The sequence below is a fragment of the Siniperca chuatsi genome, linkage group LG12, assembly GCF_020085105.1.
Source record: "Siniperca chuatsi isolate FFG_IHB_CAS linkage group LG12, ASM2008510v1, whole genome shotgun sequence".
Classification (NCBI taxonomy): domain Eukaryota; kingdom Metazoa; phylum Chordata; class Actinopteri; order Centrarchiformes; family Sinipercidae; genus Siniperca; species Siniperca chuatsi.
Window position 1 is genome coordinate 17,293,171 of NC_058053.1, and position 23,448 is coordinate 17,316,618.

Sequence of the window (23,448 nt, forward strand, 5' to 3'; positions counted from 1 at the left end):
TCTATGATTAACATACAAACATTTTACAAGACCTCCACAGATAGTTCTCTCTGAACTGCTTACTATATCCTTAAACATGAATTCCATTAAACTCATTTAACAATGTTATAAATAGTATCCCATATAGCATGTATTGATATTGCCAGCATAACTGAAGGGGAAATATCTTATATAAACTGTTCTCTTGCATGTTTCAATATATTGAAACTTATATAATGTTGGATATAATGAAAGAGGGTTAGTCTTAATTATGACAGGCTGTGATGCAGCTCTGACACATCACTCCTGGAGGCCTGCTATTGGCTGATTCAGTGCTTTTATTGTGGGTAGACATATGCTGTAGCCCAAATCCATACTACATATTACTTCTATACAGAATGTACTGCACACTAATCATCATGTCACTTTTCTAGTGTGAACACACTACATACTAAAAACCTGCTTAGAATCAGTATGTAGTATGGAATTCAGACACGGCTATAATGGTAATCCTTATTTTACATTTTACACTTAGAAGTCACTGCAGTCTGCCTTAAAAAAAGTCACACTTATTAAACTTTGCTAAAAGTTAGTTTCACCTTTTTTATACAAAGCCTATGAGTCCTACTTTTTGGCCTATAGGTCAAATGTTAAGACCATTTCTTAAACGTCTACATACCACACAAGATTTTAGCATTTGCACCAAGAGATCATTCTCTTTACAGCTATCCTTTGTCTTAATATGACCACAGTGGGGCAGTGTTTGTCCTATTTTGCTGTTAATGACCCTAGAAGCACAATCACACACTTCAATCTAAGGAGTACTTTTAGTCAGTTTTATTCAAAAGTAGTGTAGAGTATTTTTGTTTCACATGATGGCATCAAAACACAAAACTAAACACAACTTGAGGCAACATATACAAAACCCAAAGACTGTCTTTGCAACTATAGCTCTTTCCATTCTCTGAGAAAACACATCATGGTCTCTGACAATTCTGTGTGCAACGTTTTGTGTTGTGAGGTTTAACGTTTTTGAAAAACGTTAAACCTCACAACTTTACCTCAACATTCATTCATAGACACAATATGTACTTAATGTAAGCAAAACAATTAACATGTGAAATACACCATAATCCACCAGTATTGTAACCTGTTAACAAAACAAACTTTGTAAAACTTAATGCTGTCTTACTCATGGCTTCTTTGACTTGCAGGCAGTGTGCAGAGAACAGACATTTGAGCAGGACTTCAATGACTCAGACTGTGAGGTTTACAATCATCTTCATCTGATCAGGTTTTTGTGCGGTCTATGCTCAAGACTATTACATGACAGAAATGCATTCTTTAGTATTTTGACACACTTGTAAACAACAAAAACTGAATACTTTGCTTTAAATCAATGAGTACATCCAGCTGGTTTTCAGTTTAGGATCTCTGTTATTAATTAACAAAGCTGGACCCAGAGCGCTTGAGTTGTCCATTTACAGTCAGTATTAGAAGTCATTACAGGGGTTTTTACTGACCACCTCCATTATGAGAGGAGAGAGAACATCAGGCTGGATGTCCTGGATCTGCAGAACCTGTTTGGTGTACTCCTCAGTCATTGTTCTCATCTCGGTGAGACAGGCCATCACTTTGGGGTACAGCAAGCTGGAGGCACAAAGGAAACAAAGGAGGTTCAATCTGTGAAAGGTTTCAGACTGAATGTACAGAGAGTGGTACTCACTGTTTTTTTGGTCCTGTTCTCTTGCAGTCAATCCAAGTTTTTAGTGTCAGCGCCAAGTTTTCATGAAGTTCGTCAATCATGCTGTGTTGCTGTACACCTTGACGGTCTGATAGATCGAAAAAAAATAAATCTCTACTAATCCAAAGCAACCTGTACCTGAGAACTTCTGAAAATGCATTTTTATATTTGGCTGGGTACAAATGCACACTGTTTTCTAGGGTTTAAATATTAACAGGGTTCATAAATGATTGATTAGCAAGAACTGGGATGAACTGATGAAGACCTGCTGCTACCTGGAGAAAATAGGGACATGGCTTGCATGAGAACATACTCTTCCTCCTGCAGGCCCAATTTGCGCAGTGTGTGATGAAATTTGAGCAGAGGCTCCAGCAGGAGCGGCTGGAAGCCCGCTACAAAACACAGGTGAACAGAGATCAATGACATGACAGCGATGGTAAGACTAGGAAAACAATAATTGGTGAACCAGAGATATCGTCCTTTTTATTCCACACATTCTTCCCAGAAGGCTTTTATTGTGAAACATCTTAAAGAAATGTGGAAATATTTCATTAACACAAAAACACCAAAGTGGAGTCAATTTGATTGAGTGAGAACAGCCTTTTTGGCATGACTGTGTTGTTGAACTTAATTCTGTGGAAATGTACATCATGCTAAATTTACCAAGACAGTCATTACAGGTCATTTGTTTTCTTTTTTCCAGCCTGTATATGTTTCAACAGTCTGCAGCCTCAGCTATTATGTGAATGCAGGCTTTTCTTAGAACATTTCAGGATGTTTAATCCTTTTAAAAGTTTTATAAATATTTACTATAAATAAAGGCTGGATAATATAGATAAAAGTATTATCAGGATTATTATCACAACACATCAATGTTTCCTTAAGATCAGTATTCACAAAAGTATCAAAAATCACAGTGTTATCTTATGCAAACCTAGTAGACAGGTGCATAGGAAGATAGAATCATGTGAAAGAAAAGGTTGACGTTTTTTAAAGATGAAACATTTTGGTCATGAACATTTCATTTAAAAAATAAAAAAACATGCCCTTGGTTTTCTCAAGCTATGACATGCTTAAACCACGATATCTCAATGTGAAAACTTTGTCTTGATAAGATAAGATTTCATTGAGAAGATATGGTGAGTGGTAAGTAAGCTCAACTGAACAAGATAATATAATGCAGAGTACCTGTATCCTCTGCCAGTCAATTACTTCATATCGCAGGATATCTTGGAGTGCATCATCATCATCATTATACCAGGACTATTTACAAAAAGAAAAAATAAGAGGCTGTATTTACATCATCATCCATTTTTCTAAGTTTGTTTGTTGTCAGTTTATCCCATGGTTAGGTTATTTTGACTAGTGAGTTCATTGGTAATGTAGCAAGAAGAACAAGCATTGTTGCTATGGTTACATGCAGTATAATATACCTTGCACTCTATTTGAAGTGTCCTAATATGAATTTTTAACAGACACCTGCCGGCCAATCAGAATAATATTCTGTGTGGCCTGAATTATTTCCTAATCCTACTGTAAATATCCCATAAACATTTTGAGAGACACAGTGTTAAAGACTGTCTGCCAGCCAAAGGCAGTGAGTAGAAAGCTGGAAGACAATAAATGAATGCCAACTGAATTTTGCTCGATCTTTAGAAAAGGAGCAAACAACACCAGTTTGACAACATTCTGGCGAGTCACGTTACACCTCTGAGAACATGAGCCATTTTATTACGTCTGACAGCTCACAAATAAAAGATACAATACCTATAAACATGTTTAGAGCTGCTGACTCTTTAATCAGCATCAGATCATATTTGTGCCTTTGAAACACTTAACTATCCTGTCTCACAAATTCCATCCATCCAATGCTTTTGTATTTCCAGTCCATGCTAGTTAAGCTACAACCATCACTGAATGAATTTTGTATTAATCAAGTACAGTACTGTAGACTGGATTATAATTATGCACTGACAAATCCAGTGCCACCATATGATCCCACCCCTTTCCTTAAAGCTGCTATAATGAATATTTTTATATCAACAACGGATCAAATGACTACTTGTATGTGAAATTAGTTTCTTGTATTGACGAACCCACAGAGAATTGTCACCCGACTCTACAGTTCCCCTCAGCTCTATGGAGCATTGTAGCCCCTTTCAGCACCTTGTTTTGGTTTAACAGCCCCCAACTTTACTGTTGCAGTTCAGTCTTGCAGCTCCCATCAGCGACTAGCTGGTGAACATAGCAGAGCATTTAGCAGCTAAAATGCAGGATAGTTCCCTCAGGGGTTTGGGGTTTCAATATGACTTGTCTGTCATTCTCATAAACACAAGACATGCAACCTTCCCTCAAAGGTTAGTAGATAAATAGATATTAGTAAAATTTGCACAGGATGTTATTTATCTGTATCCGTGCAAATGATGTGATGTGTATGTACTCATCTGTACATTTTCACACTGTACAGTAAAAACAGCCAAGCATCTCCCTTTGCAAAGCATGCTTTGGCATTTGTTTGTGTAACTGGTCTCACCTCGTACAGCGTCATCTATGCAGTATGTAATATGGCCGCATTCCCAGATGCTTGTTTTTGCGTTGAACACCATGTTGAAGCGGATCTGCATAACTTCAAATGTGGCTCCCTTCAACAGAGCAATTTGGTCCTCCATGGTTAGAGACCTTAAGAGACCGGTGTGACACACACACTCAATGGTGAATAAGTTCTTCCGAATAGATATTAGTCATAAAGAACATACCCACTGAGACATATTTGAATATGCATTAAGGCACACATTTACCGGAAGTCCTGGAGATTTTTGGAGAAACTAATGATGTCCTGGATCATGTAAGTTGTGAGGTCAGTCACGTGTGGAAGAGCAGTGAAAACACTGGTACCACAGAGACTGGAGGATGACGAGGAGAGGGAGCAGGCATCCGAGGGCTTGCTTGCAGACTGGTTGTACTCACTCACAGGAAGGATGTTTCTGTCCATAGGCTGAAAAAAAGATAGTCAGACAAGCTATAACAATGACAATACCTCAAACATGCTTGCAGGCATTCACGCACCCTAAAGCCACTGAAGCGGTAAAATGCTGAGTCAAATGTGCTGCGGTGGCCACAGAGTAGCTCCTGAATGGTCTCCTCTTGTTGGGATGAAAGCTGTACTGGTGCGTCGAGCATCTTCTTCTTCTTGATTCGGATCCTCCTCTCTAATACCTCCTTCTCAGACATGACCACTACAAGGACACAAAAAATACCTGTACATACTGTATGTCACCATGGAAATACTGATTTAACTTCTAATGCTGGATTGTGTTGAAATAGAATGGTCTCAAAGCAAACATAAATTTAATATAATATATTATATTAATTCAATTATTATTATAATTAATCAAATATAATATGAATTCCATATCAATATGCACATTTAATAATGTATGGCCAGCACCTTAGCAATTGAATGATGAGCTCCTCACATCACATACTTCTTTCTATCACTTTTATGTAAAAATAAACAGTATAAAGGAGTAAAGAAAATAATAAGGGATCATTTGTTGTATCTTTATGTTACTTACTTTCTTTGCGCATGCCTATGGCCTGGCATTTACGGAAGCGGCAGGCTTGACACGACCGCCGGTTGTTTTTGGTTATACTGCATTTATTCAGGAACGGACAGTGAAGCTGCGTTGTCCTCTTTATGGCACGTCTGAATTTATTTAAAAATCCACTAAGTAACAGCTTACAAACATCAATCTGAAGTTAGAAATCGCATGCACTGAAACACACATTATATTATAGTATTACTGTGTGACAAGTATGTATGTGACAGCAATGCACCAGCCCAGAAATAATTCAGGAGACAGTAACTGAGTGGAAAACCAGATACCCAAACCAGATAATGTGAAACTGGGCTGTTTGTAGTAACAAACCAAACTCTGCAATTCTACAAATAGCATATTGATCCTAACTGAGCACATATTAGCAGGTGCACCATCACTGTTGCCTTCAGTGATCGTTACTCTAAGTCCTTTATCCCCACTGATATCCGTCAATTCCTTATAGGTAATTTTTTCTGCTTTTGTATGGCTTCATTACTTTGTGTATTTTTTTGATATTTACATTTATACATTAATGTACTTATTAACAATTCCACATATAGCTTTTACGCTTACAACCTTTGATTGTTTGGAGCTTTGTGATTAACCGTGTTTTTTCTTTCTTCTCCTAACTACTGTGTGTGTATCTGCTGATCTGGGTGGCAAACTGCATACATTTAAACTGTATTGAATTGGATTAAATGGAATTGATGAATTGATTTACTTTTCAAACATGAATGAGTGTTTGGAGCGAGAGAAGGCTTTACAGGACAAATGAAGTGTTGTGCGGCACAGTATAAATATAAATTCATGTGACAATTATACTTGTTTTTTGGTAACAGTGTTTCAGAAAAAGGTGCTTAAGCAACTATTATATTTATTTTTTTTATTATATTTACAAAAAGTGAGGAGCATTTTGTCACCTCTCTCCTATATCACAGATGTCCATGTTGTTTGTTATAAATGTCACAACTAGGAAGTAGAAATAGAGCATTGACGAGGGGATGAGGGAGTGAGTGAAACAACCTCACCTGAAGAAGCCCTTGCAGCCTTCGCATGTCAAGGCGTTGAAGTGGTAACCCTTGGCCAGATCTCCACACACACCGCAGGCTCTGGGCTCTTCCTCTTCTGTCACCTTTCCTTCCTCGTCCTCTTCAATTTGCCTTGTGAGCGCTTCTCGGATGGTCTGCACTCCACTGGCCTTCTTGCTCATTCTCACCTGAGGGATGGTTAGATGATTCTGGCATCACTAACTTCATCTTGATTCATTTCAAGCACAATATTGTTTTTTGTAAGAAGTGGCAGGGTTTGAAGGAAGTGAGGTTTTAGTGCTGACGACCACAAGCACAAACAACAGTGTGAGATCAAGTGAGGTCTCAGTGTTTTTTTTTTTTTTTTTTTTTACTATATCACAGCTAATTAACAGAAGATCTGCAATACTGTGCTGTGATGATCTTGCCTTCAAATATAAGACAAAAATCTTGTGGCTGACTCACTTTCTTCTATTATATTTTTTTAATAAAGGTGCAGTGAGGCATAACTCTGTATGAATAAAGGCTCAGTGGAGTCCTTTAAGTCTATTAAAAGCCTTTAATTCTAATCCATTCCCTGTGACTAAATGGCCACCGCGAGGAACTATTTCAAACTCCATCAAAGAGTATAAAACGACATAGTGCTCTGAAGTGTCCGGAAATTGCAGCGAAGCAGGACAGAGAACAGTTTTCAGCCTCCAACAGGACTCAGCACCACTATAGGGACTCTTATTACTTATACAACAACACTTAATTATAAAATTGCCCCATGCTCTCACACTGTTGTCATTTTTACTGAAAGGCTTTTATCAACCACTGAAAACTTGTGTAGAAATATGACAATTAATAGAGGTTTGGATTAATCATTTAGTAGCCTATAACTGTAATATTGTTTCAAATCTTCAAGCCAATAAAAGAAAGTTATCACAAAGACATGTATTTTCAGTGTCAATAAATATATCAATCAAATCAGGAATCCTCTACACTGCACACTATTTATGACATAATTCTGAAACCATAGTCATAATGTGTATTTTATGTACTACTGTATGTGTCTTTAAACCGTGCACAACTACCACAGTAGCCTACCCATTTCTTTCACTTCCACAGCCGTGTGACAGTAATTGGACACCGGGGAAAACATTATGTTGATTCCCAAGCCTGTAAAACAAATTTACGTTTGGGCAACGCACCTCTACCGTCATGCCTTTGACTTGGCAGGCAGCAGTAACTTCATGACACAGCAAACTGTCATTTTTAATAAATTCAAAACGTGTAATAAACTCTGTCAACTTCAAAATAATCTGAAAAGACATACTTTTCCTACCTCTCCTTTACCTGGTTAAAGGTCAAGTTTTAATCAAACACCGGTGATCGAGATGATTCAACTCACTGATTTGGTGATTCCAGATGTCCAAACAGATGTCTGTAATCTACAAGGTTTCGCTTCGCAGCGATTAATCCTGGTGGATTTTTGATTTAACACTCAACAGGTGAGAACGAGTATCGCATTAGCCTTCCTGCTGGACGTGTCGCTGCTCGTTGCTACAGGTATTTCTGGCTGCAGTCCGTAGCCGTGTGTGTGTGTGTGTGTGTGTGCAATGCCCGCCCATGGCGCATTGCACAACTTTCACTTTAAAAGTAAAAAGAAAAATATAGATTGTCACCTGCATTGCATTGTGTGAAAATTCATTGAGTATTAAGGAAAGTTTTCACTATACTGTTGATTCATGCGCCTTGCGTGCACGGCGGAAAGGAGAGGTGCTGCAGCAGGTGAGGTATGTTGTGCAAATTGCTTTTTGTTTTTTTCTCCGGGTCCCTGTCACCCGGGACATCTTTCCTTTTAATTATTGAGGAACTTTCCAGATGGTTTCCTATAACATTCTGTATGGTGGCCTGTATTAATTTGTCTGCAGGCCTGTTGTAGCAGGAATGTTTACTGCGGTGGGTTCAAATGTGAACCGTCGATTGCAAAATCCAGGTAAAACCAGCCGCCTTTGGATTTTGCGCGTCTATTCATGCATTTACGTTACCGGTGCTGGGAGTGGCCGAAAATGACGTTTAAAGACTCTCCTGAAGCTTTGATGCAAACTGCAATGAGTTCTTACATTTCACAATCACATAGGCCCTACCTAATGAAATGATACAACACATCATTTGATGAAATATGTCTATATTCACCTCCACTGTAAATACGCATTGTAGTATATAGAAAATTCCATATTTTTTAACTATTATAAAACTGCTCCCACAAGTTTGCTGAGAACCCCAGTAGATTTCTTTTCAGAATGCCCTTCGCAGAAATATAAAAAAAAATAAAATTCCACAAGTCATTCTAGTGTACAGTTTTTGAGAAAATTAGAGGGAAAGTCACATCCAAAGTCAACATGGATTGTAACACATAGGATATTCCTTCATATATTAACTTTCCTTAGGAGGTTTTCTGAAAATCAATTAATGGAATTTAAGAATCACACTGACTATATACAATTTGAAGCAGTTTTACTGAGACCCTATGTAAGTAGCAATAATCAAAAGGCTATAATTAACCCATAAACCCACAATGATGATTATGAAACTTATACTTTACTAATAGGAGTGAACAACAAGTTTAGACATCAGAGTGCATCTCAGTACACTTATATTTTTAGTCCTCTACTCAGTTTGAGTGTGGTGCTGCTCTTCTTCCTTCCCTTGCTCCTGCTCCACTTGGCTGATCATCTCCTCAAGGACTCGGTTGGAGGCTCTCTCAGAGGGACAGGTCGACTGCGAGGTCCCCGGAGTACTAGGAAGGATCCCAGAATGCTCTGCAGTCCCCTGAATGATACTCCGAGCTGCCTGCAAGTGTCTATGCTGCCTCTGGTGCACTGGTAGAAAGAAATCACAACTTAAATTCATCATTCAATTGTAATTTTTTGTTTGTTTTTGTTTAGAAAGGGCATTTATCTCTTACTTTAAACACATGTGGTGCCTTTTCATGCATTTTTAATTATTGCTACAAATACTGTACTCTATAATTTTGAATTTGTATTCTATGATAATAATGTGTGAATACAGTGGAAACAGAAAAATCTCCCAAACCTCTTCGTCTGACGCTGATCTTCTTGACCTCTGGGATAAGGAAACTGTACACCAACTCTGACACAATCTCCTCCGACTGAAGATTGTTCCGGCTACTCACACACACAGAGATTATGTGTTCATTATCTTTGGGTTTGAATTTTTTAATACAAAGCATCAGCTGAGGTATACATTACCTTTCCTCCATGGCATAAGCGATGTCGTTGACCTCCTTTGCCTTCCTGCGGATCTCCTCTCTGGCCTGCTGGTCAGCTGTCTGCTCCAAGGTCCCTAAGATGATGTCCTCCAAATACAAATCCACAGTTTCCTGGTGTACCTGCACCACCTGTGACACAGTGTTAAAGACACACACACACACACACACACACACATATGCTAAGCATTAAAACATGTGCACCACACACATATTCTTATAACTATCTCCTTAGCACACTAAATGTACACATGTACGCACTTGTCTGAAGATCTCATCTTCTTCTCTGCGTCTGCGCTCCTCCACCTGTCTCCTCCCACTCTCCTCAGCCTCTCGTAGGCGACGGTCTCTCTCAGCCAGTAGTGTAAAAGCATGGATCCTGCGTTCTTCCTGGAGATGAATCAGCTCCTTGGACAAGGTGTCAAACAAGTGTTCAAGCTCTGTACCTACCACTCTGGCGTGAGTCGCCTCCTCTTGAGCGGTCTGGGAGGGGATAGAGAAGGCGTAATGAGATTATTTGGAGTTTGTCAGAGTTTGCATGTGAATTTGTCTGTGTGTTTCACCTTGTGTCTATGTTTTTCTCTCTGTTTTTTCAGGGTCATTACGAGCCCTTTGTCAGCTTTCTGTAGCTCCTGCTCCTCTCTCTGCAGGGCGTTTACAGTCCTTAGTTCCTGGATGAGCTCCAGATGGTTTTCCTTGCCCTTAAACATCTGTACAACAACACAGACAGAAATGAATGAGGAGATGTCCTTACAACTTGAAACACATGCAACATTTCTGTAGGCACTTCAGGCATTAAAAAAGGTCAAAGACATGCAGGTAAACACACACACATGCATGAAGACATGTTCAGACCTCGTATTGGATACTTCTTCCTCTCAGTAGTTTCTGCAACTGGATGGCTGCAAGCTCTATCTCCTCATCCCCCTAACGAGGGACATATAAATGAATTAACAATAGCATCTCAAATACATGTAGGTTGAACAAGGTCAGTGTCAATTAGAGTCAGAAACATTAGCTGACCTCTGGTGGCTCCTCCACTCTGGGAGTGACAGGACGAGGAACAGGCTTCTCCTTCTTGACAAGAAAACGCAAGGACTTCCTTGTCAATTGCTCGTTCTCCTCCTCCCTCAGGGCCTGTGAAGCAACAGTTGGTAATCCATGTGTATCTAGAACTTAAGTGATATGCTTAATGAACACATTTATTTCTGCTTTACCTTGTATTTCTTCATCACTTCGACCGCTCTGCTCACAGGGGGCTTGATTACATCCTTGATGATGCTGACTTTGGGCTTGGGTCTTTTCACCCGCAGCTTGAGGACTGAGGTAGAGAGTCCTGCCTCTAGCTCTAGCAAGCCTATGATTGACAAAAAATTTAATGTTACCTTAACAATAAAGGGATACTGTTGTCTCTGAGGTGCTATTATGGACGAATTACCCACTAAATTCTATTTGTCCAAAAGCATTTAGATTCAGACCTTCATATGTGTCTAAGTAGTGGCTTTTTAACTGATTGTTGCAAGTGTTCCTGTTGGTGAACATGTCTCTGCGGGTCCGAGGGGCATATGTCTGAGAAACTGTATTGACAATGCCACATCGCTCTAGCTTCCCCTCCACACTTCTCCTCTTAGCTTCCAGTTTTCTCATTGCTACAGACAAAACAACAATGAAAAAGAAGAGATAGATGAGAAGGAGTGAAATGAAGCCTTGAATAATACATTTATGATCCTAATATTATGTTAGAGCAGAGGCAAAGGTTATCTTACACCTGATGTAGTCATTGTGAATCTTGTGTAGCTTGGTCCCCTTGTCTTTTTGGTGCTTAGAATATATCTGATTCAGTCTCTCGCTTGTGACGTCTTTCTGGGCCTCATCTCTCTGCTTCAAGAGGTCCTTCAGCACAGCGAGACGAGCCTCTTGCAACCTGGCCACCACCCACAGAAACAGAGAGCATTGCAGAAGGGCAGGTTTTGCTTGGTAAAGACAGCAGGAACATCAAGATTGCTTAATAAGCCAAGAACTGGATATGTCCGACATATCGTTCTTGGTTAGACATATTTTAGTCCCAAGTAGTATATGGTTGTGGCATTTTGATGAGAGAAACTGCCTTTACTATTTACAGTTTCATGTAGGAACTATTTTCTTTCTACCGATAATTCCTACATGAAACTGCTCACAACAAATCTATGGATTATCATGAGTAAGCAGGGCATGATTTCTGGAACGAGACATCGCTGTTGAGTTTTTCCAAATGTATTTTTAAGTGCTTTGAGCACCACAAGCTGAGTGCCATATAGTTCCATTATATTAAAAAAAGGCAGACATCTCTACAGCCGATATCTCCAAAACTCGGCAACTCACACCAAACAATCTAGATGGATAAATAGCACTACAGTTAAAAGGAAAAATATGTATTTTTGATTTTGGGGTGAACTGTCCCTTTAAACCTTCAATAGCTAATTTTGTGTCCACTTGGGGGCAGCAGAAACAAGCTATGAACAACACTGACACTGAGTGTACAGTAAATGACACTGATGAGAGCGGTGAGAATGAACCAAAGCAGCAACGTTGACTACAACTGGAAAACCAAAACAGTGAATTGAAAGACACTAAAAGGCTTCGTAAAGCTGAGGGGATCTGTGGTGTCGGGTGATAATTCTCGGTGGGTTCATTACAAGCGACCCCTTTCTAATGTACGCATAGTAATTTGATCCATTGTAAATATAAACAGTATTGATTATAGCTGCTTTAAAGCCAGTATATGTAAAATTTGAACATTTCCAAGTTTGGTGTCCCCAGTGGTAGTAAAAAACTAAACAAAACAGCAATGCACGATGCTACATAAGTTCAGGGACTTTATGGTTTGCTGTGGGGCACTTGTGATGGCAGATGGCTTAAGATATAGTAGTAAGTAGTGGCTTTTTGTGTTTTCCAGTTAGGGATAAAAAGTAAATTAATAGTGGTTGAGGTGCAGCACCACTCACTTCTGGATTTCTCCTTCTCTGAAAGCCCACTCTTTGGCCTCCATCTCCTCCATCAAACGTCTCCTTTTGTCAAGCTGACTAAGGTCATCCAATGGAGGAAGGGTGGCCTCCCAAGCTCGTCTGGCACGTGCCCGCTCAATCACTTCCACTTCTGCCAGGCCTGCAGGCAGACCATGACCTGAGGGGAATTGTCATCAGAGAGGGTTTAAATGTAATTTGCAGAGGTGACGAGAGGCATTGGTAAGCTTATTATAAGGCACTAAAGATACAGGTAGACTATTCAGCTGGTAGGTACAGGTAGAGTATTCAGCTAAGAGCATCAGTGGGAAGGCTGGAGATGTATAGTTTTAACAAGGTAATTATACATTATAGTCTGTAACTGGTTAAGATCTGAACAGTTGATCATGTACCCCAAGTCAAAGCTGCCAGTTGCAGGAGCTCTGAGGGACTTGTCCCAGGTTGTACTACATACTCAGGGCTGTACGGGTCTGTCTGTGCTTCACTTTCCCTGTAGTCTGTCTGGACCCCCACAGTAAAGTGAGTGGGCTGTTGTTCAGCATTGTTTCCACCAGTGGATACAAAGTCTTCTCTGAGGAGACAAAAAGAGAGTATGTACCATCTACCAGCAAAAAGGCACAACAAAAAAGGCTGGCAAATAAAGAAATGCGAGAAACCTGTTGAACTCACATAGGCAAAGCAAAAATCACATCCTGGGGAACCTGCTGTGCAAAGGGAATCAGAGGGCTAAAGGAGACAGAATGGTACACCACATCAGAGACTATGTCAATATTTAATGTAGAAAACAGGGGCAGCATGGCAGTTATCTTTTGTAAAAGGTCATAATATCAGGCTGAGGTAAGTGCTGCAAAATGAAGTTAGTATGATTGTATTCCACCATATTAAGAGTGTACACTGGCTAATCAAACCGTTTAAAGTATTTCCAGCGATCAGCTCCGGTCACATGGCACTCCTCCCTTTTCAGCCATGGCTGAGCATTTGGAATAACCCTGTCAAGAAGGTAATCAAGAATCACAGCCAAAAACTGATAAATATGCCAAGGGACACAGTTTATATTTGTAATGAGTAAAAGAGTTAACTTTTAATTAATACAATGGTAACTGCTGCTGCTCATTAAAATGGTGTCTCTTTGTGTTACCCAGCCAGCTGCTGCAGTGCCTCTCTGCGTTGTTCCGTGTAGCCTTGCCAACGACGATCAATAGAGGCCGGTACTGGGTCTACAGGGTCCAGCTGAACAGTATACCGTGGGTGGTGGGACAGGTTACTGAACATAGACCCAAACTCAGGCACTCTCCTCTGATTAAGGCAGAGAGAAATACTGTCGGTATGTGCAATTCATTCAGTCAGTTTCTTTGATCTCATGTGTATACAGTAACAGCTGAGAAATAATATTGGCCATGGGTCATAGTTTGACCACAGGGCACTTTGGGGAACAACTTGTGCCTAGTGAAGGAGAGGTAAACAGAAAGTGGGTAAATTATAATGTGCTCCTGAGTTACACTCAGTGTTCAAAGTGTGAAAGTGAAATATAATAATTTAACTACAGTATCAGTAAAAATGTACTATACATGCTATTATCTAATAAATGTATTTGTCAGTTTAAAAGAGGGGTCAGCCTTATTCTGGAAATAAAATGGTGGGTGAAGTTACTAGATGGGTTTACCTTATACTGTAAACAACTGAAGACAGCACCTTGTCATTTTTAACTAATCTCTGTCCATTCTTAGGAGCTATAAGCAGCAAAACCTCAACAAAACAAAATCTATTGTAGTAACAATACAGTTACCCCGATATAATGTCTTGTGTTTAAGAATTACCAAGCCGAAATTATGCTTTTGACTTAGTACTAAGTTAGATACAACTTGTTAGGGCTTAACCTAATTATAACTTAACGTTATCTGATGACATGACCTTATCTATACCTACCTATGTCGGCTACACAACCAATATTTAGCTGTAGAACAAATATGGACACAACTTACTGCTCGGTCCGCATAGGCCTTGACGCTGGACCTGGCATGGTCTACCTGCGATGACACTGTATAAACTGGATCTGTGGTTCAAAACAGTTCAGTTAATGTCAACCAAGTGAGCTAGCTAGCACGTTTTCAAATGTTATCGTTAGCTCGCGTCAACTAGAGTTTAGTAAAGTTTACTTACCATACAAGTAGTCATAAACCCGCTGCCGCCTAACAGCTTTGTCAGCATCATTTTTCTTAGGAATTGTGCGAGTGACATATAAGCTCATTTTATTTATTTCAGTTAAAATTAATGTTCCAACGAATTTCTCCCACAGACAGCAATATCAATGGCCTCTGCGGTATTTAGTAATGTAACCATGGAAACGGTAAACTGACTGTTTGAAAGTGGGAGGGGTTATTTCGGAGCCCCACTCCGTTCCTTTCCTGCATAGAACGTTAGGCGACCTGCAGTTGGAAAATCTAAGGCTTGATGGAAATGAAACTCTACAGATGATGAGCAGCTGTGTTTGAATATATGCGGTTCTTTAATAAAACGTCAAAGTTACACGCTGTACCGAACGACGCAAGGGGAGAAGTCAATTACGACTCTCAATGATCATTTCGGTAAGATCCATCCAATCACTAAAGTTACAATTCAGTCGCGTGCGCCGCTAACGGCAAGTTGAAGCTAAAAATTCTGTTTTGTAGAAACGGTAGAAACTTGATAACACACATCAATTTTAGCATCTTTTCCGTTGCTACAGCTCTGATTCGTGCCTCTTAGTGATGTGTCGGCTGCGAACGAGTCGGCTCCCATCGTTCATTTCAAGGAGCCGACTGAAAGCCGATTGGAGCAGAAGTATTTTTTTGTTTCATATTATATCATAGAAATGAAATTGAAATATACTGTATGTGTCTGTATAGAGTTGTGTAATGATTTATTAACATACTATGTCATTAGTAGGGTTATACAACTAGGATAGTTATTTTTGACATACATTTCAATGTACTGCAGATGAAGAATCTTGCGTATTTATTTCATGCAACAAATATGAAAGTAATTTAGGCAGTGACCAGCAGAAGTGATACTAAATGAAGAGCCGTTTGGGAGTCGGCTCTCGGAAAGATCCGGAATTCCCATCACTAGTGCCTCTGACTGACTTTTTCCCCATAGCAACGGTGTCTGAGGCTCATGGGTATCGTAGTTTTCAAGCCATTCTGCGCATCAAACTGACGGGGAAAAAACACAGTTATTTCTCAGACACAAAGAGGAGATTATTAACATCAATGGTCTTAACGTTTATGGGAAAAGGAAAAGAAACTTTCAAATGAGGATTACAGTGGGAAAAGTATACTTCCGGAACCAGCGGTTCCTCCCATGGATGGTTCTAATAATACATCCATGATGGTTCCTCCCCCTTCCGAATTCGCCTTAATTTTTAGGGATGCTATACTATACTGTATTATTATGTTATTACAATATAATTATAACTCTAGAGCAATAAAAGAAAATGTCAGGAATTTGTTACATGTTATATTTGTACATCCAGTTGACATTTATTAGTACTTGCAGAGAGTCACAACATTTTAGTAGCCTACAGTACCCCCAAATTCATCAACTACATACAAATTTTGAATCATGTAGGCTAACATAGTTTTGCAGTTAGACCAGAGGGCAGAATATTGTGTTTCTTTGTATATGTGAAAATTAATCCTACTTTTATTAACGTACTAATCAGGTGTCGATTTTAATGGTAAAGTAACATTTTTTTTATTTATTTTCACAAATTTTCAGCAGGTACTTTATTCTTGAGGAATACTTAAAATCATTGCTCCACTAGGTACAAATGTAGATCATTAAATTTTTTGGCTGTTATTAATTCCCAGAAGACATATTCATTATTTCACTTCATACATCTCGTGTTTTTCTTTACCCTTCAGAGCATATTTCTGGGTAAAGCCAAAAACGTTGATTTTGACATCAACAGGAAGTCTGTGTTATCAAAAGGAAACAGCACACACACACACACATATATACTCACACAAAAAGGGCACAGAGAGTATTTTTCTCCTCTTGAAAGTCTTCAGAGTTATTAAATTATTTTGCTGCATGTCAGGTTTTCTGGATTTGAGGAACACAGCTGACCAAAGCAACATTACTTCACAGCTGGAAGGTTTTGCAATTCTGTGCAAAAGCTAGTTTTAGTGCCAACTGTGCCAGCTCATAGTCAGCTGAATTTCTGCTGCCTATATGTTAAATAAACACTGTCTAATATTAGTTCTCAGAAAAAAGCCTAATGGCCTTGTGCCTGGTTAAAGCCTAGATTACTCACATTAAGTCAGTACAGTTTTTGACAGCCTAAAACCATCAGCTGTAGATTTTATGAAGACATGCAAATAAGTCAGTGTGTTCTAGTTGTGGGTTCATTTATATCAGTGTATAACCAGAAGATTTTATGTAATTTTCACAAGTTGTGTATGTGCATTTTCATAGTTTTTTTGTGGCATACACAGGCAGAGTGACAGTGCAGACAAGAAAAGGAAAAGCAGACTTTATATGGTTCATCCGCCCTATCTCATCTTATGTGGGACAGTTAATATCAAGATGTCTCATTGCAAGATGTACTCATGAACCACAAACTCCCCATAGAGCCTGCAGATCTAACCACATGTACACGCGAAAACTACCAAATACCTTGGTGTCAGCTAATCTATGCAAACTGGGGATGAAGTCAGTAATAACACCCGCACCCACATTAGCACTTCATAAGCAGTGCATGTAAGCAACTGTGTAACCTTCAGACATCAAAAAGTTCTTATACCAGCAGATATGAGACCATAAACAATGGCTTACTCAGCATGAAAGATTTCTTCTGAAACCTATAATAACTATGTACTTAGTGACCAGTTTATTATCTAAAAACTAGCTAAAACTAATGCACTCTAATAAACAACCTTGCAATAAATCCTACTCTGGTTATAAACTATTTTAGAGAGGTGTTGATTAAACTGTATGGTCATTTTGGAGGCTGGAAAGTTTGTGCTGCTGTTACATTTTTATTGTCATGAAAGGTGTTTCTGATGTGTCTAATGTGTCTGCTTTATAATGCTGTCTAGCTCTGAGTGTTCCAACATACAGTTTAAAAAAAAGAGGGTGATCAGGTGACTAGCAAGAAAGGAAACTGGTGTCTTGACTTATCAGACGTCATTCTGTGTAGGAGAAAGAGGCAGATGTTTGGGTGGAAAGCGGTTTGGAGAGGGGGAAGAGAAAGAAGAAGGGAGGGATTTATTAGTCACATGTCTTTTATATTTCTTTATCATGAGGGGTGTCAAGGATTTTCATTTTGTCTGGATGGGGTGGAGAACCTGCTTTATGCAAACCCTGCCTTATTGGGCATAAACAGGAAAAGTGAAATTGCTAAACTAGGGTAAAAAACATGATAACCCAGGCAAAACTCAGTTTGACGTTAATGTAGACAACGTTCAGGACTGAGGATTAGAGACTAGACTTGATGTTTTTCTTACTGGTGTGAGAGGCATTGTGGTAGTCAGTTTACAGAGGGACCTGAAGACAACTGGAGATGAGGGACATGATGGTGATTTATGCCGCTATTATCCTCTTTTTGCCTGAAGCATGGAGCCATCCAGGTTTGAGCATTAACACATTTTACTCGCATGTGGTTTTAGTACTTAATATTTTTTAGTCTTGGTGAGATACAGTTTTTAGATATGAACATGTTTTTTTAGAGGTGCACAAAACCTCCACAAAGATGACCTCGTAAGGAGTTGTCTTCATAGATACTAAGCAAAATTGTATATGTTACTACTACAAATGGAGTAATTTTTATACTGTCACTTGTGATACTTTATACTGTATGTAAATATGTTTTGTGAATGTATTGCTATTAGCATGCATTGTAACTCAAATATCATGCAGCCATAATAATATAGTTCATTACTGTGTAATCTGTGACATGTTGGTAATATTTGGTTTACAGTAGTGAACTGTAAATGTAAGTGGTTAGCCACTCTGAGATATCAGTTAAATTGTTGTGGTGTGACTCACGGTGTAGACAGTCAGTGGAAAGAACATGCATGGAGGTGGGGTAATGCAGAAGCTGACAATGGAGAAAATTGTTCCATAAAAGATGTATGAAAATATGGCCCCATACTTTCTGAATGAACAAGCAGCACGCTGCCTCTTGTTTCTGCAGTGGAAATCATGATTTCAGATCAGGGTAACACTATAATGCAGCTGTTTTCCACTGGGGGGTCACTGAAAGATGGAAGAGAAACTTCTATTTGAGGTCTATGGTTTTACTATCCCACTCCATGCGTGGTGTTTGTTTACACCTGTCAGAAGTAAAAAAGCCTCAGGCCCCCATAATACTTAGCAGTGAAAGCACCAGCACCTGAACCCTGAATCTTCCGATTCATTCCTCTGAAATGACAATACTGAAGTCATGAGCTTCTTCTACAGTGTAGACTATATACAGTCTATGGTCTACATTGTCTACATAGTCTATGGTGTAGACAAGTAAATGGGGGAGATTATGACAATAACATTTGCCTGTTTTATATGTTTAGGTTTTGCCGTCAGTGATTTCCTTACTTCATATAAGTTTTTTGTCGTACAGAAGCTCAAGAAACTATTTTCTTCAGCAAGTAATGCAGTTTCTGTCACAAACATCTGTTTTAATCGTATATACCTTTAAAACACACTTTAACTAACTAACTTAACTAACAAAACTATATAACGAATAACAGATAAACCACCTTGATTGTTGCTCTGCTGATTAAACACTTCAGAATGAATTACTAACTGCTTTCTGACTGAAAACAATCTGACTGTTACTAATGTTTTCCTTACATCCACCTCCATCTTTCTCAGGAACTAATCAAAGCACCTCTGACAACTCCACCACTTCTCCTCCTCCTAAAGTTTATGGTAAACTCATTTTCCCCTTTTTCTCTCCAGCTATTAGAATGAGTAAAATATTAAATAAGATTATTAATATTAAGTAAGATGAGTGAAGGCACAGGAAGTTGAACACAACAATATACATTTCTTTCCCTCCTTTCCTTATTAATCCTTATTTCAGACATGCAAGCACTTTTTTTGTTGAAATTAATTGAAAGAATATAAAAAAAATGCTTTTAAACAAGTTATTTCTGAAGAAGAAAGGTTTAGTCATTATTTTTAGTTTATTTTGAAATGTAATTGTGAATTATTAAGAGGCTATACCAAATGTTTGCCACTTTAAAAAAATTAATACAAAGCTTATCATTCAGTAGATCTTAAAATACATGTTTAGATTTTGTTAGCCTTGCATTGTTGTTCTTAAAGATCATAGTTTATTGGGTTTCAGTTTATTTCAAATGAAACCTAATTATTATCATTTAAGACTGATAGTTATCAAATGTTTAATCCAAAATAATTGATGAGAAGATTTCCTCATGGGACAAATTTTGCATAACATCTTTCTATATGGGCATATTTTGTTGTAATAAACATGAAGCAAACTATTTATAGTTAGTTTTATTTTGTTTTATTTCATTAATTTTTAGTTTTTGTCTTTGCATGTCCATATCCCATGCAGAATTGAATCTTTTTTTTCATTTGGTTTTGCATGTTTTTTTGTGTATATTACGTTTGTGTATATTACTGTGTATATTGTTTTATAACAGAATAAACCCAAACCATTTCATCAGCGCAATCATTGCACCATAAAGTGCAAAAATAATGCAACTATTCTTTCCTTTTTTTCAGTTGTCAGAAATTTAGCTTTCAACGTGGGGAGTGATGTTAACCTGACATGCAGCGATAAAACATGGAATGACACAATATTTGTTATCTGGACAATAGCCTTGAAGATTATGAAAGCAAATGAAACCTGTAAGATAGCTTTTAGCAATGATGGCCAAAGTAAGGACTCCTGCAATGATGGGAAGGCACTCCGAAACACATCCAGCGCTCAGTCATACCTGCACATCCCAAACTTCTCAAATTATGATGTGGGGGTCTACAAGTGTGAGTCGGTTTACACAGGAGGAAACGAAGACTATGAGATCCATGTGGCTATCACAGGTAGGACCTTTCTCCTCACAAGGATAGCTGATTTATAAAAACATGTGATCACTAAGGTTAACTTCTTAAAGGGTCAGTTCACCCAAATCACACTTGCAAAAAATTAATAAAACAGCTAAATCTGCTTACCTCTAGTGACATATGTTACTGTGGATAGTTTTTGTTTTACTTGCCTAGATTTTGAAATATCTACTACTTTCCCTTTTATCTCCACTACACAGTGGGGGATATTTTCTGTTCTGTTTTATGTCCCTGTTACTCTGGATAATATACCAACCTTTACTGTTTTCATCTGGACCTATTTCATACTAAATATAAGAAATTGTGAAGCTGTGAAAAAGTAAAGCGTAGGCAAGCAATTAAAACTACTTTATCTGCATGGTACTACTATGTGTAAGTGCCAATACATTTTGGGGGTGATTTGGTTGAACTTACCTTTTAATACAGCAAGCTCAAGTATTCAGCGAGTCTCATTTCTCCTTTTCTGTCTTCCCTGGCTCAGTTCCTCCCAGTATATCAGCCTGGTTAGAGCGTAAGGACAACAAGATGGTGGCAGTGTGCAAAGCTGAAAGAGGAAAACCTGCTGCCAACATCAGCTGGAGTCATAGAGGAAACTCATCATCTGTGGAAACACTACTTGACTCACATGGGTTTTTTACAGTAGAGAGTCTTCTGGAGCTTCCAGAGGGAATGGATACAGTAAATCTGAGCTGTGCTATCAGGCACCCGTACTGGAAAAGGGAGAAGACTTTGGTACCAGAGCCCAAAAAAGGTCAGGCTTTTGCAGAGTAGACAGCACAAGGGAAAAGATTTAAGATCTGGGGTTAGTGCAGAAGCAATATATTTAAATAAAAAATAAAAAATAAAGTAAAGTTTTATGTTTTTTGGGTAAACATTGACAAGGTGTTTTATATTATAGTGGTAGCTATAACTTTGTAAATAGACGTGTTGTATTGATGTCCAGCAGATTATTAACAAACATTTAATCTTCACTCTCTCTCTGCAGGTTATATTCCTTGGCTGCGCGTCGTCCTTATTGTTGTGGTGATCATTGTGTTTCTGGCAGGAGTGTTATTTTTTGCACAAAAGAAATTAATAACGTTGAGGTAAGAATTTTAATTTCATGAAAAATGTATTACAATGCGTACTAGCAAGTTTTTTGTTGAGTCACAGAGCTGGTTTGTGCATCCACCTTTTGTCAGGCGATGCCAGCAGTCAGACAGCTCCCCATCCAAATCTCCACCGGTAGGCAATCTTTCTGTAACTCTGCAGTTTATAGTTCTGTGTTTTACTGCACACTGTTAAGTTTTGTTCACGACACCTCTCTGTTTTATTCAGACAGAGGATGTGGAGGAAGTGGAGCCCTATGCCAGCTATGTTCAACGTGTGAACTCTATCTATAACTCATCTGCAGATCTGTTCACATAAAATCCTGCACATGCATCACACATGCACACTTAAATGCACATGGCTCTTTGTGAGAAACTGAAGGCTGTGAAACTGAGAACTAGTGATATAGTAAAGACAGAAGCGTGTGAGATGAAAGACTTCCGATAAGAGAGGGAAACCTCTCTGTCCTAAACTCTTGACTGATGGAACAGGGGATGTACCTAATGTCACACACTGGCTCCCATGCACCGTACATGCAGCCCACTACTCTGTGTGTGAGTTTCATGGAGAAAATTTATGATAACTACAAATGCGGTGAACAGCTGAATTTGGAAAGAATACTGCCTTCAGCTTCACACAGCACGCCAAAACAACAGAACTAAAGACTTTCATGCTGTCATGAAATACATGGGCTGCAATTATATAATGATGATGATGAGGATGATTATTATTAGTAGTAGTATTACACATATTTATAGATTAACTGTAAAGAGATGCTCACCTCCTAATGGATACTTGCTGCAGTCAACCCAGCAAAAGTGCCAAGTAGAGAACACAGGTGTAATGTGGACAATATTATGTGAAGTATTCATGTTTTGTCTTAATGTATAATTATGTTATTGCATGTATTAAACATACATCTCTGCACAAAATGTTCTCATTGTTTGTAAGCTCTACAAAAAAACCCTAAAATAAAATTGATCACAAGAACAGGTGATTAGATTCAATTGGAATATTTCAATACTGAATATGTGCCAGTAGTTAGAGTGACACAAAGTGGGAAAAGCAGTTGTTTACATTACATCGTTTTTCACTCTGGTTAACGTTTAAAAAGCTGAAGTCTCGAGATGAATTTTACATCCTTTGTAGACATGTAGCAGAAAGGTAACCAATACTTACTTGAACACCCACATTTTTTGGGGGTGGAAAGGAAATGGAAACTGGAAAGAAGGACTGTACTGCCATCTACTAGTGGAGTGGAGACTGTGTTGTATCACAGTCCATGATAAGATGTTTGAACAATGCTAATGATACGTACTTAAATCTAGAACTGCTGAAAGGATTTTTTAAGTCTGTCTTAAAACAATAGTCAGGTGCCCACATTTACATTGAAACAACTTTTGCTTGCTGTAATAATTCCTCCTGTCCATCCTGGCCATCAAGAGATGCCTTCCAGTTCTGCATCTGTTCCCCAGTCCTATGTTTTTCCAGTGCCTCCATGTCCTCCCTGTGTTCCTGCGTTCTTGGGGTCCCTATGGATTACTCTTTGTCAGACTCTTACCTGGACTTCTCAGCCGCCCTCAGTTGTTTCGTGTTTCTCCGTAGTAAGTAATAAAGGTAATCTTTTGTTTATTTAACCAGTCCCCGTGCGTCTTGTCTGCTT

General features: G+C 38.7%; 3 protein-coding genes across 8 annotated transcripts; 1 reads left to right on the forward strand and 2 right to left on the reverse strand.

Annotated features, from left to right (window-relative positions):
- Positions 1-801: 801 nt before the first annotated feature.
- Positions 802-8,682, reverse strand: nr1i2 (nuclear receptor subfamily 1, group I, member 2). 5 transcript variants are annotated; one of them, XM_044216798.1, is made up of 10 exons: positions 7,689-7,692; positions 7,544-7,581; positions 6,351-6,538; positions 5,299-5,429; positions 4,790-4,959; positions 4,522-4,718; positions 4,257-4,402; positions 1,999-2,115; positions 1,706-1,811; positions 802-1,629 (listed from the first exon to the last, which is right to left on the reverse strand). In XM_044216798.1, the coding sequence occupies exons 2-10, from the start codon at positions 7,553-7,555 to the stop codon at positions 1,473-1,475; spliced, it is 1,224 nt and encodes a 407-aa protein (XP_044072733.1). In that variant the 5' UTR covers positions 7,556-7,581; positions 7,689-7,692; the 3' UTR covers positions 802-1,472. The 5 variants fall into 5 exon arrangements, with proteins under 5 accessions (XP_044072733.1, XP_044072736.1, XP_044072737.1 ...); XM_044216801.1 differs by lacking the exons at positions 7,544-7,581; positions 7,689-7,692 and adding an exon at positions 7,744-8,682; XM_044216802.1 differs by lacking the exon at positions 7,544-7,581 and having other exon boundaries at positions 7,678-8,682.
- A 153-nt stretch (positions 8,683-8,835) lies between these two features.
- Positions 8,836-14,975, reverse strand: cfap91 (cilia and flagella associated protein 91). Its single transcript, XM_044216797.1, has 17 exons — positions 14,787-14,975; positions 14,609-14,679; positions 13,765-13,922; positions 13,535-13,615; positions 13,296-13,352; positions 13,019-13,197; positions 12,609-12,786; positions 11,391-11,548; positions 11,103-11,273; positions 10,842-10,981; positions 10,648-10,761; positions 10,480-10,551; positions 10,188-10,334; positions 9,886-10,107; positions 9,608-9,756; positions 9,432-9,523; positions 8,836-9,217 (listed from the first exon to the last, which is right to left on the reverse strand). The coding sequence occupies exons 1-17, from the start codon at positions 14,872-14,874 to the stop codon at positions 9,006-9,008; spliced, it is 2,289 nt and encodes a 762-aa protein (XP_044072732.1). The 5' UTR covers positions 14,875-14,975; the 3' UTR covers positions 8,836-9,005.
- Positions 14,976-15,218: 243 nt separating this feature from the next.
- On the forward strand, positions 15,219-23,426 carry si:ch211-214p13.9 (cell surface glycoprotein CD200 receptor 1-A). 2 transcript variants are annotated; one of them, XM_044216804.1, is made up of 7 exons: positions 15,219-18,235; positions 19,479-19,535; positions 20,358-20,675; positions 21,178-21,447; positions 21,682-21,781; positions 21,878-21,920; positions 22,014-23,426. In XM_044216804.1, the coding sequence occupies exons 1-7, from the start codon at positions 18,169-18,171 to the stop codon at positions 22,101-22,103; spliced, it is 945 nt and encodes a 314-aa protein (XP_044072739.1). In that variant the 5' UTR covers positions 15,219-18,168; the 3' UTR covers positions 22,104-23,426. The 2 variants fall into 2 exon arrangements, with proteins under 2 accessions (XP_044072739.1, XP_044072740.1); XM_044216805.1 differs by lacking the exon at positions 19,479-19,535 and having other exon boundaries at positions 15,220-18,235.
- The last annotated feature ends 22 nt before the right edge of the window (positions 23,427-23,448 follow it).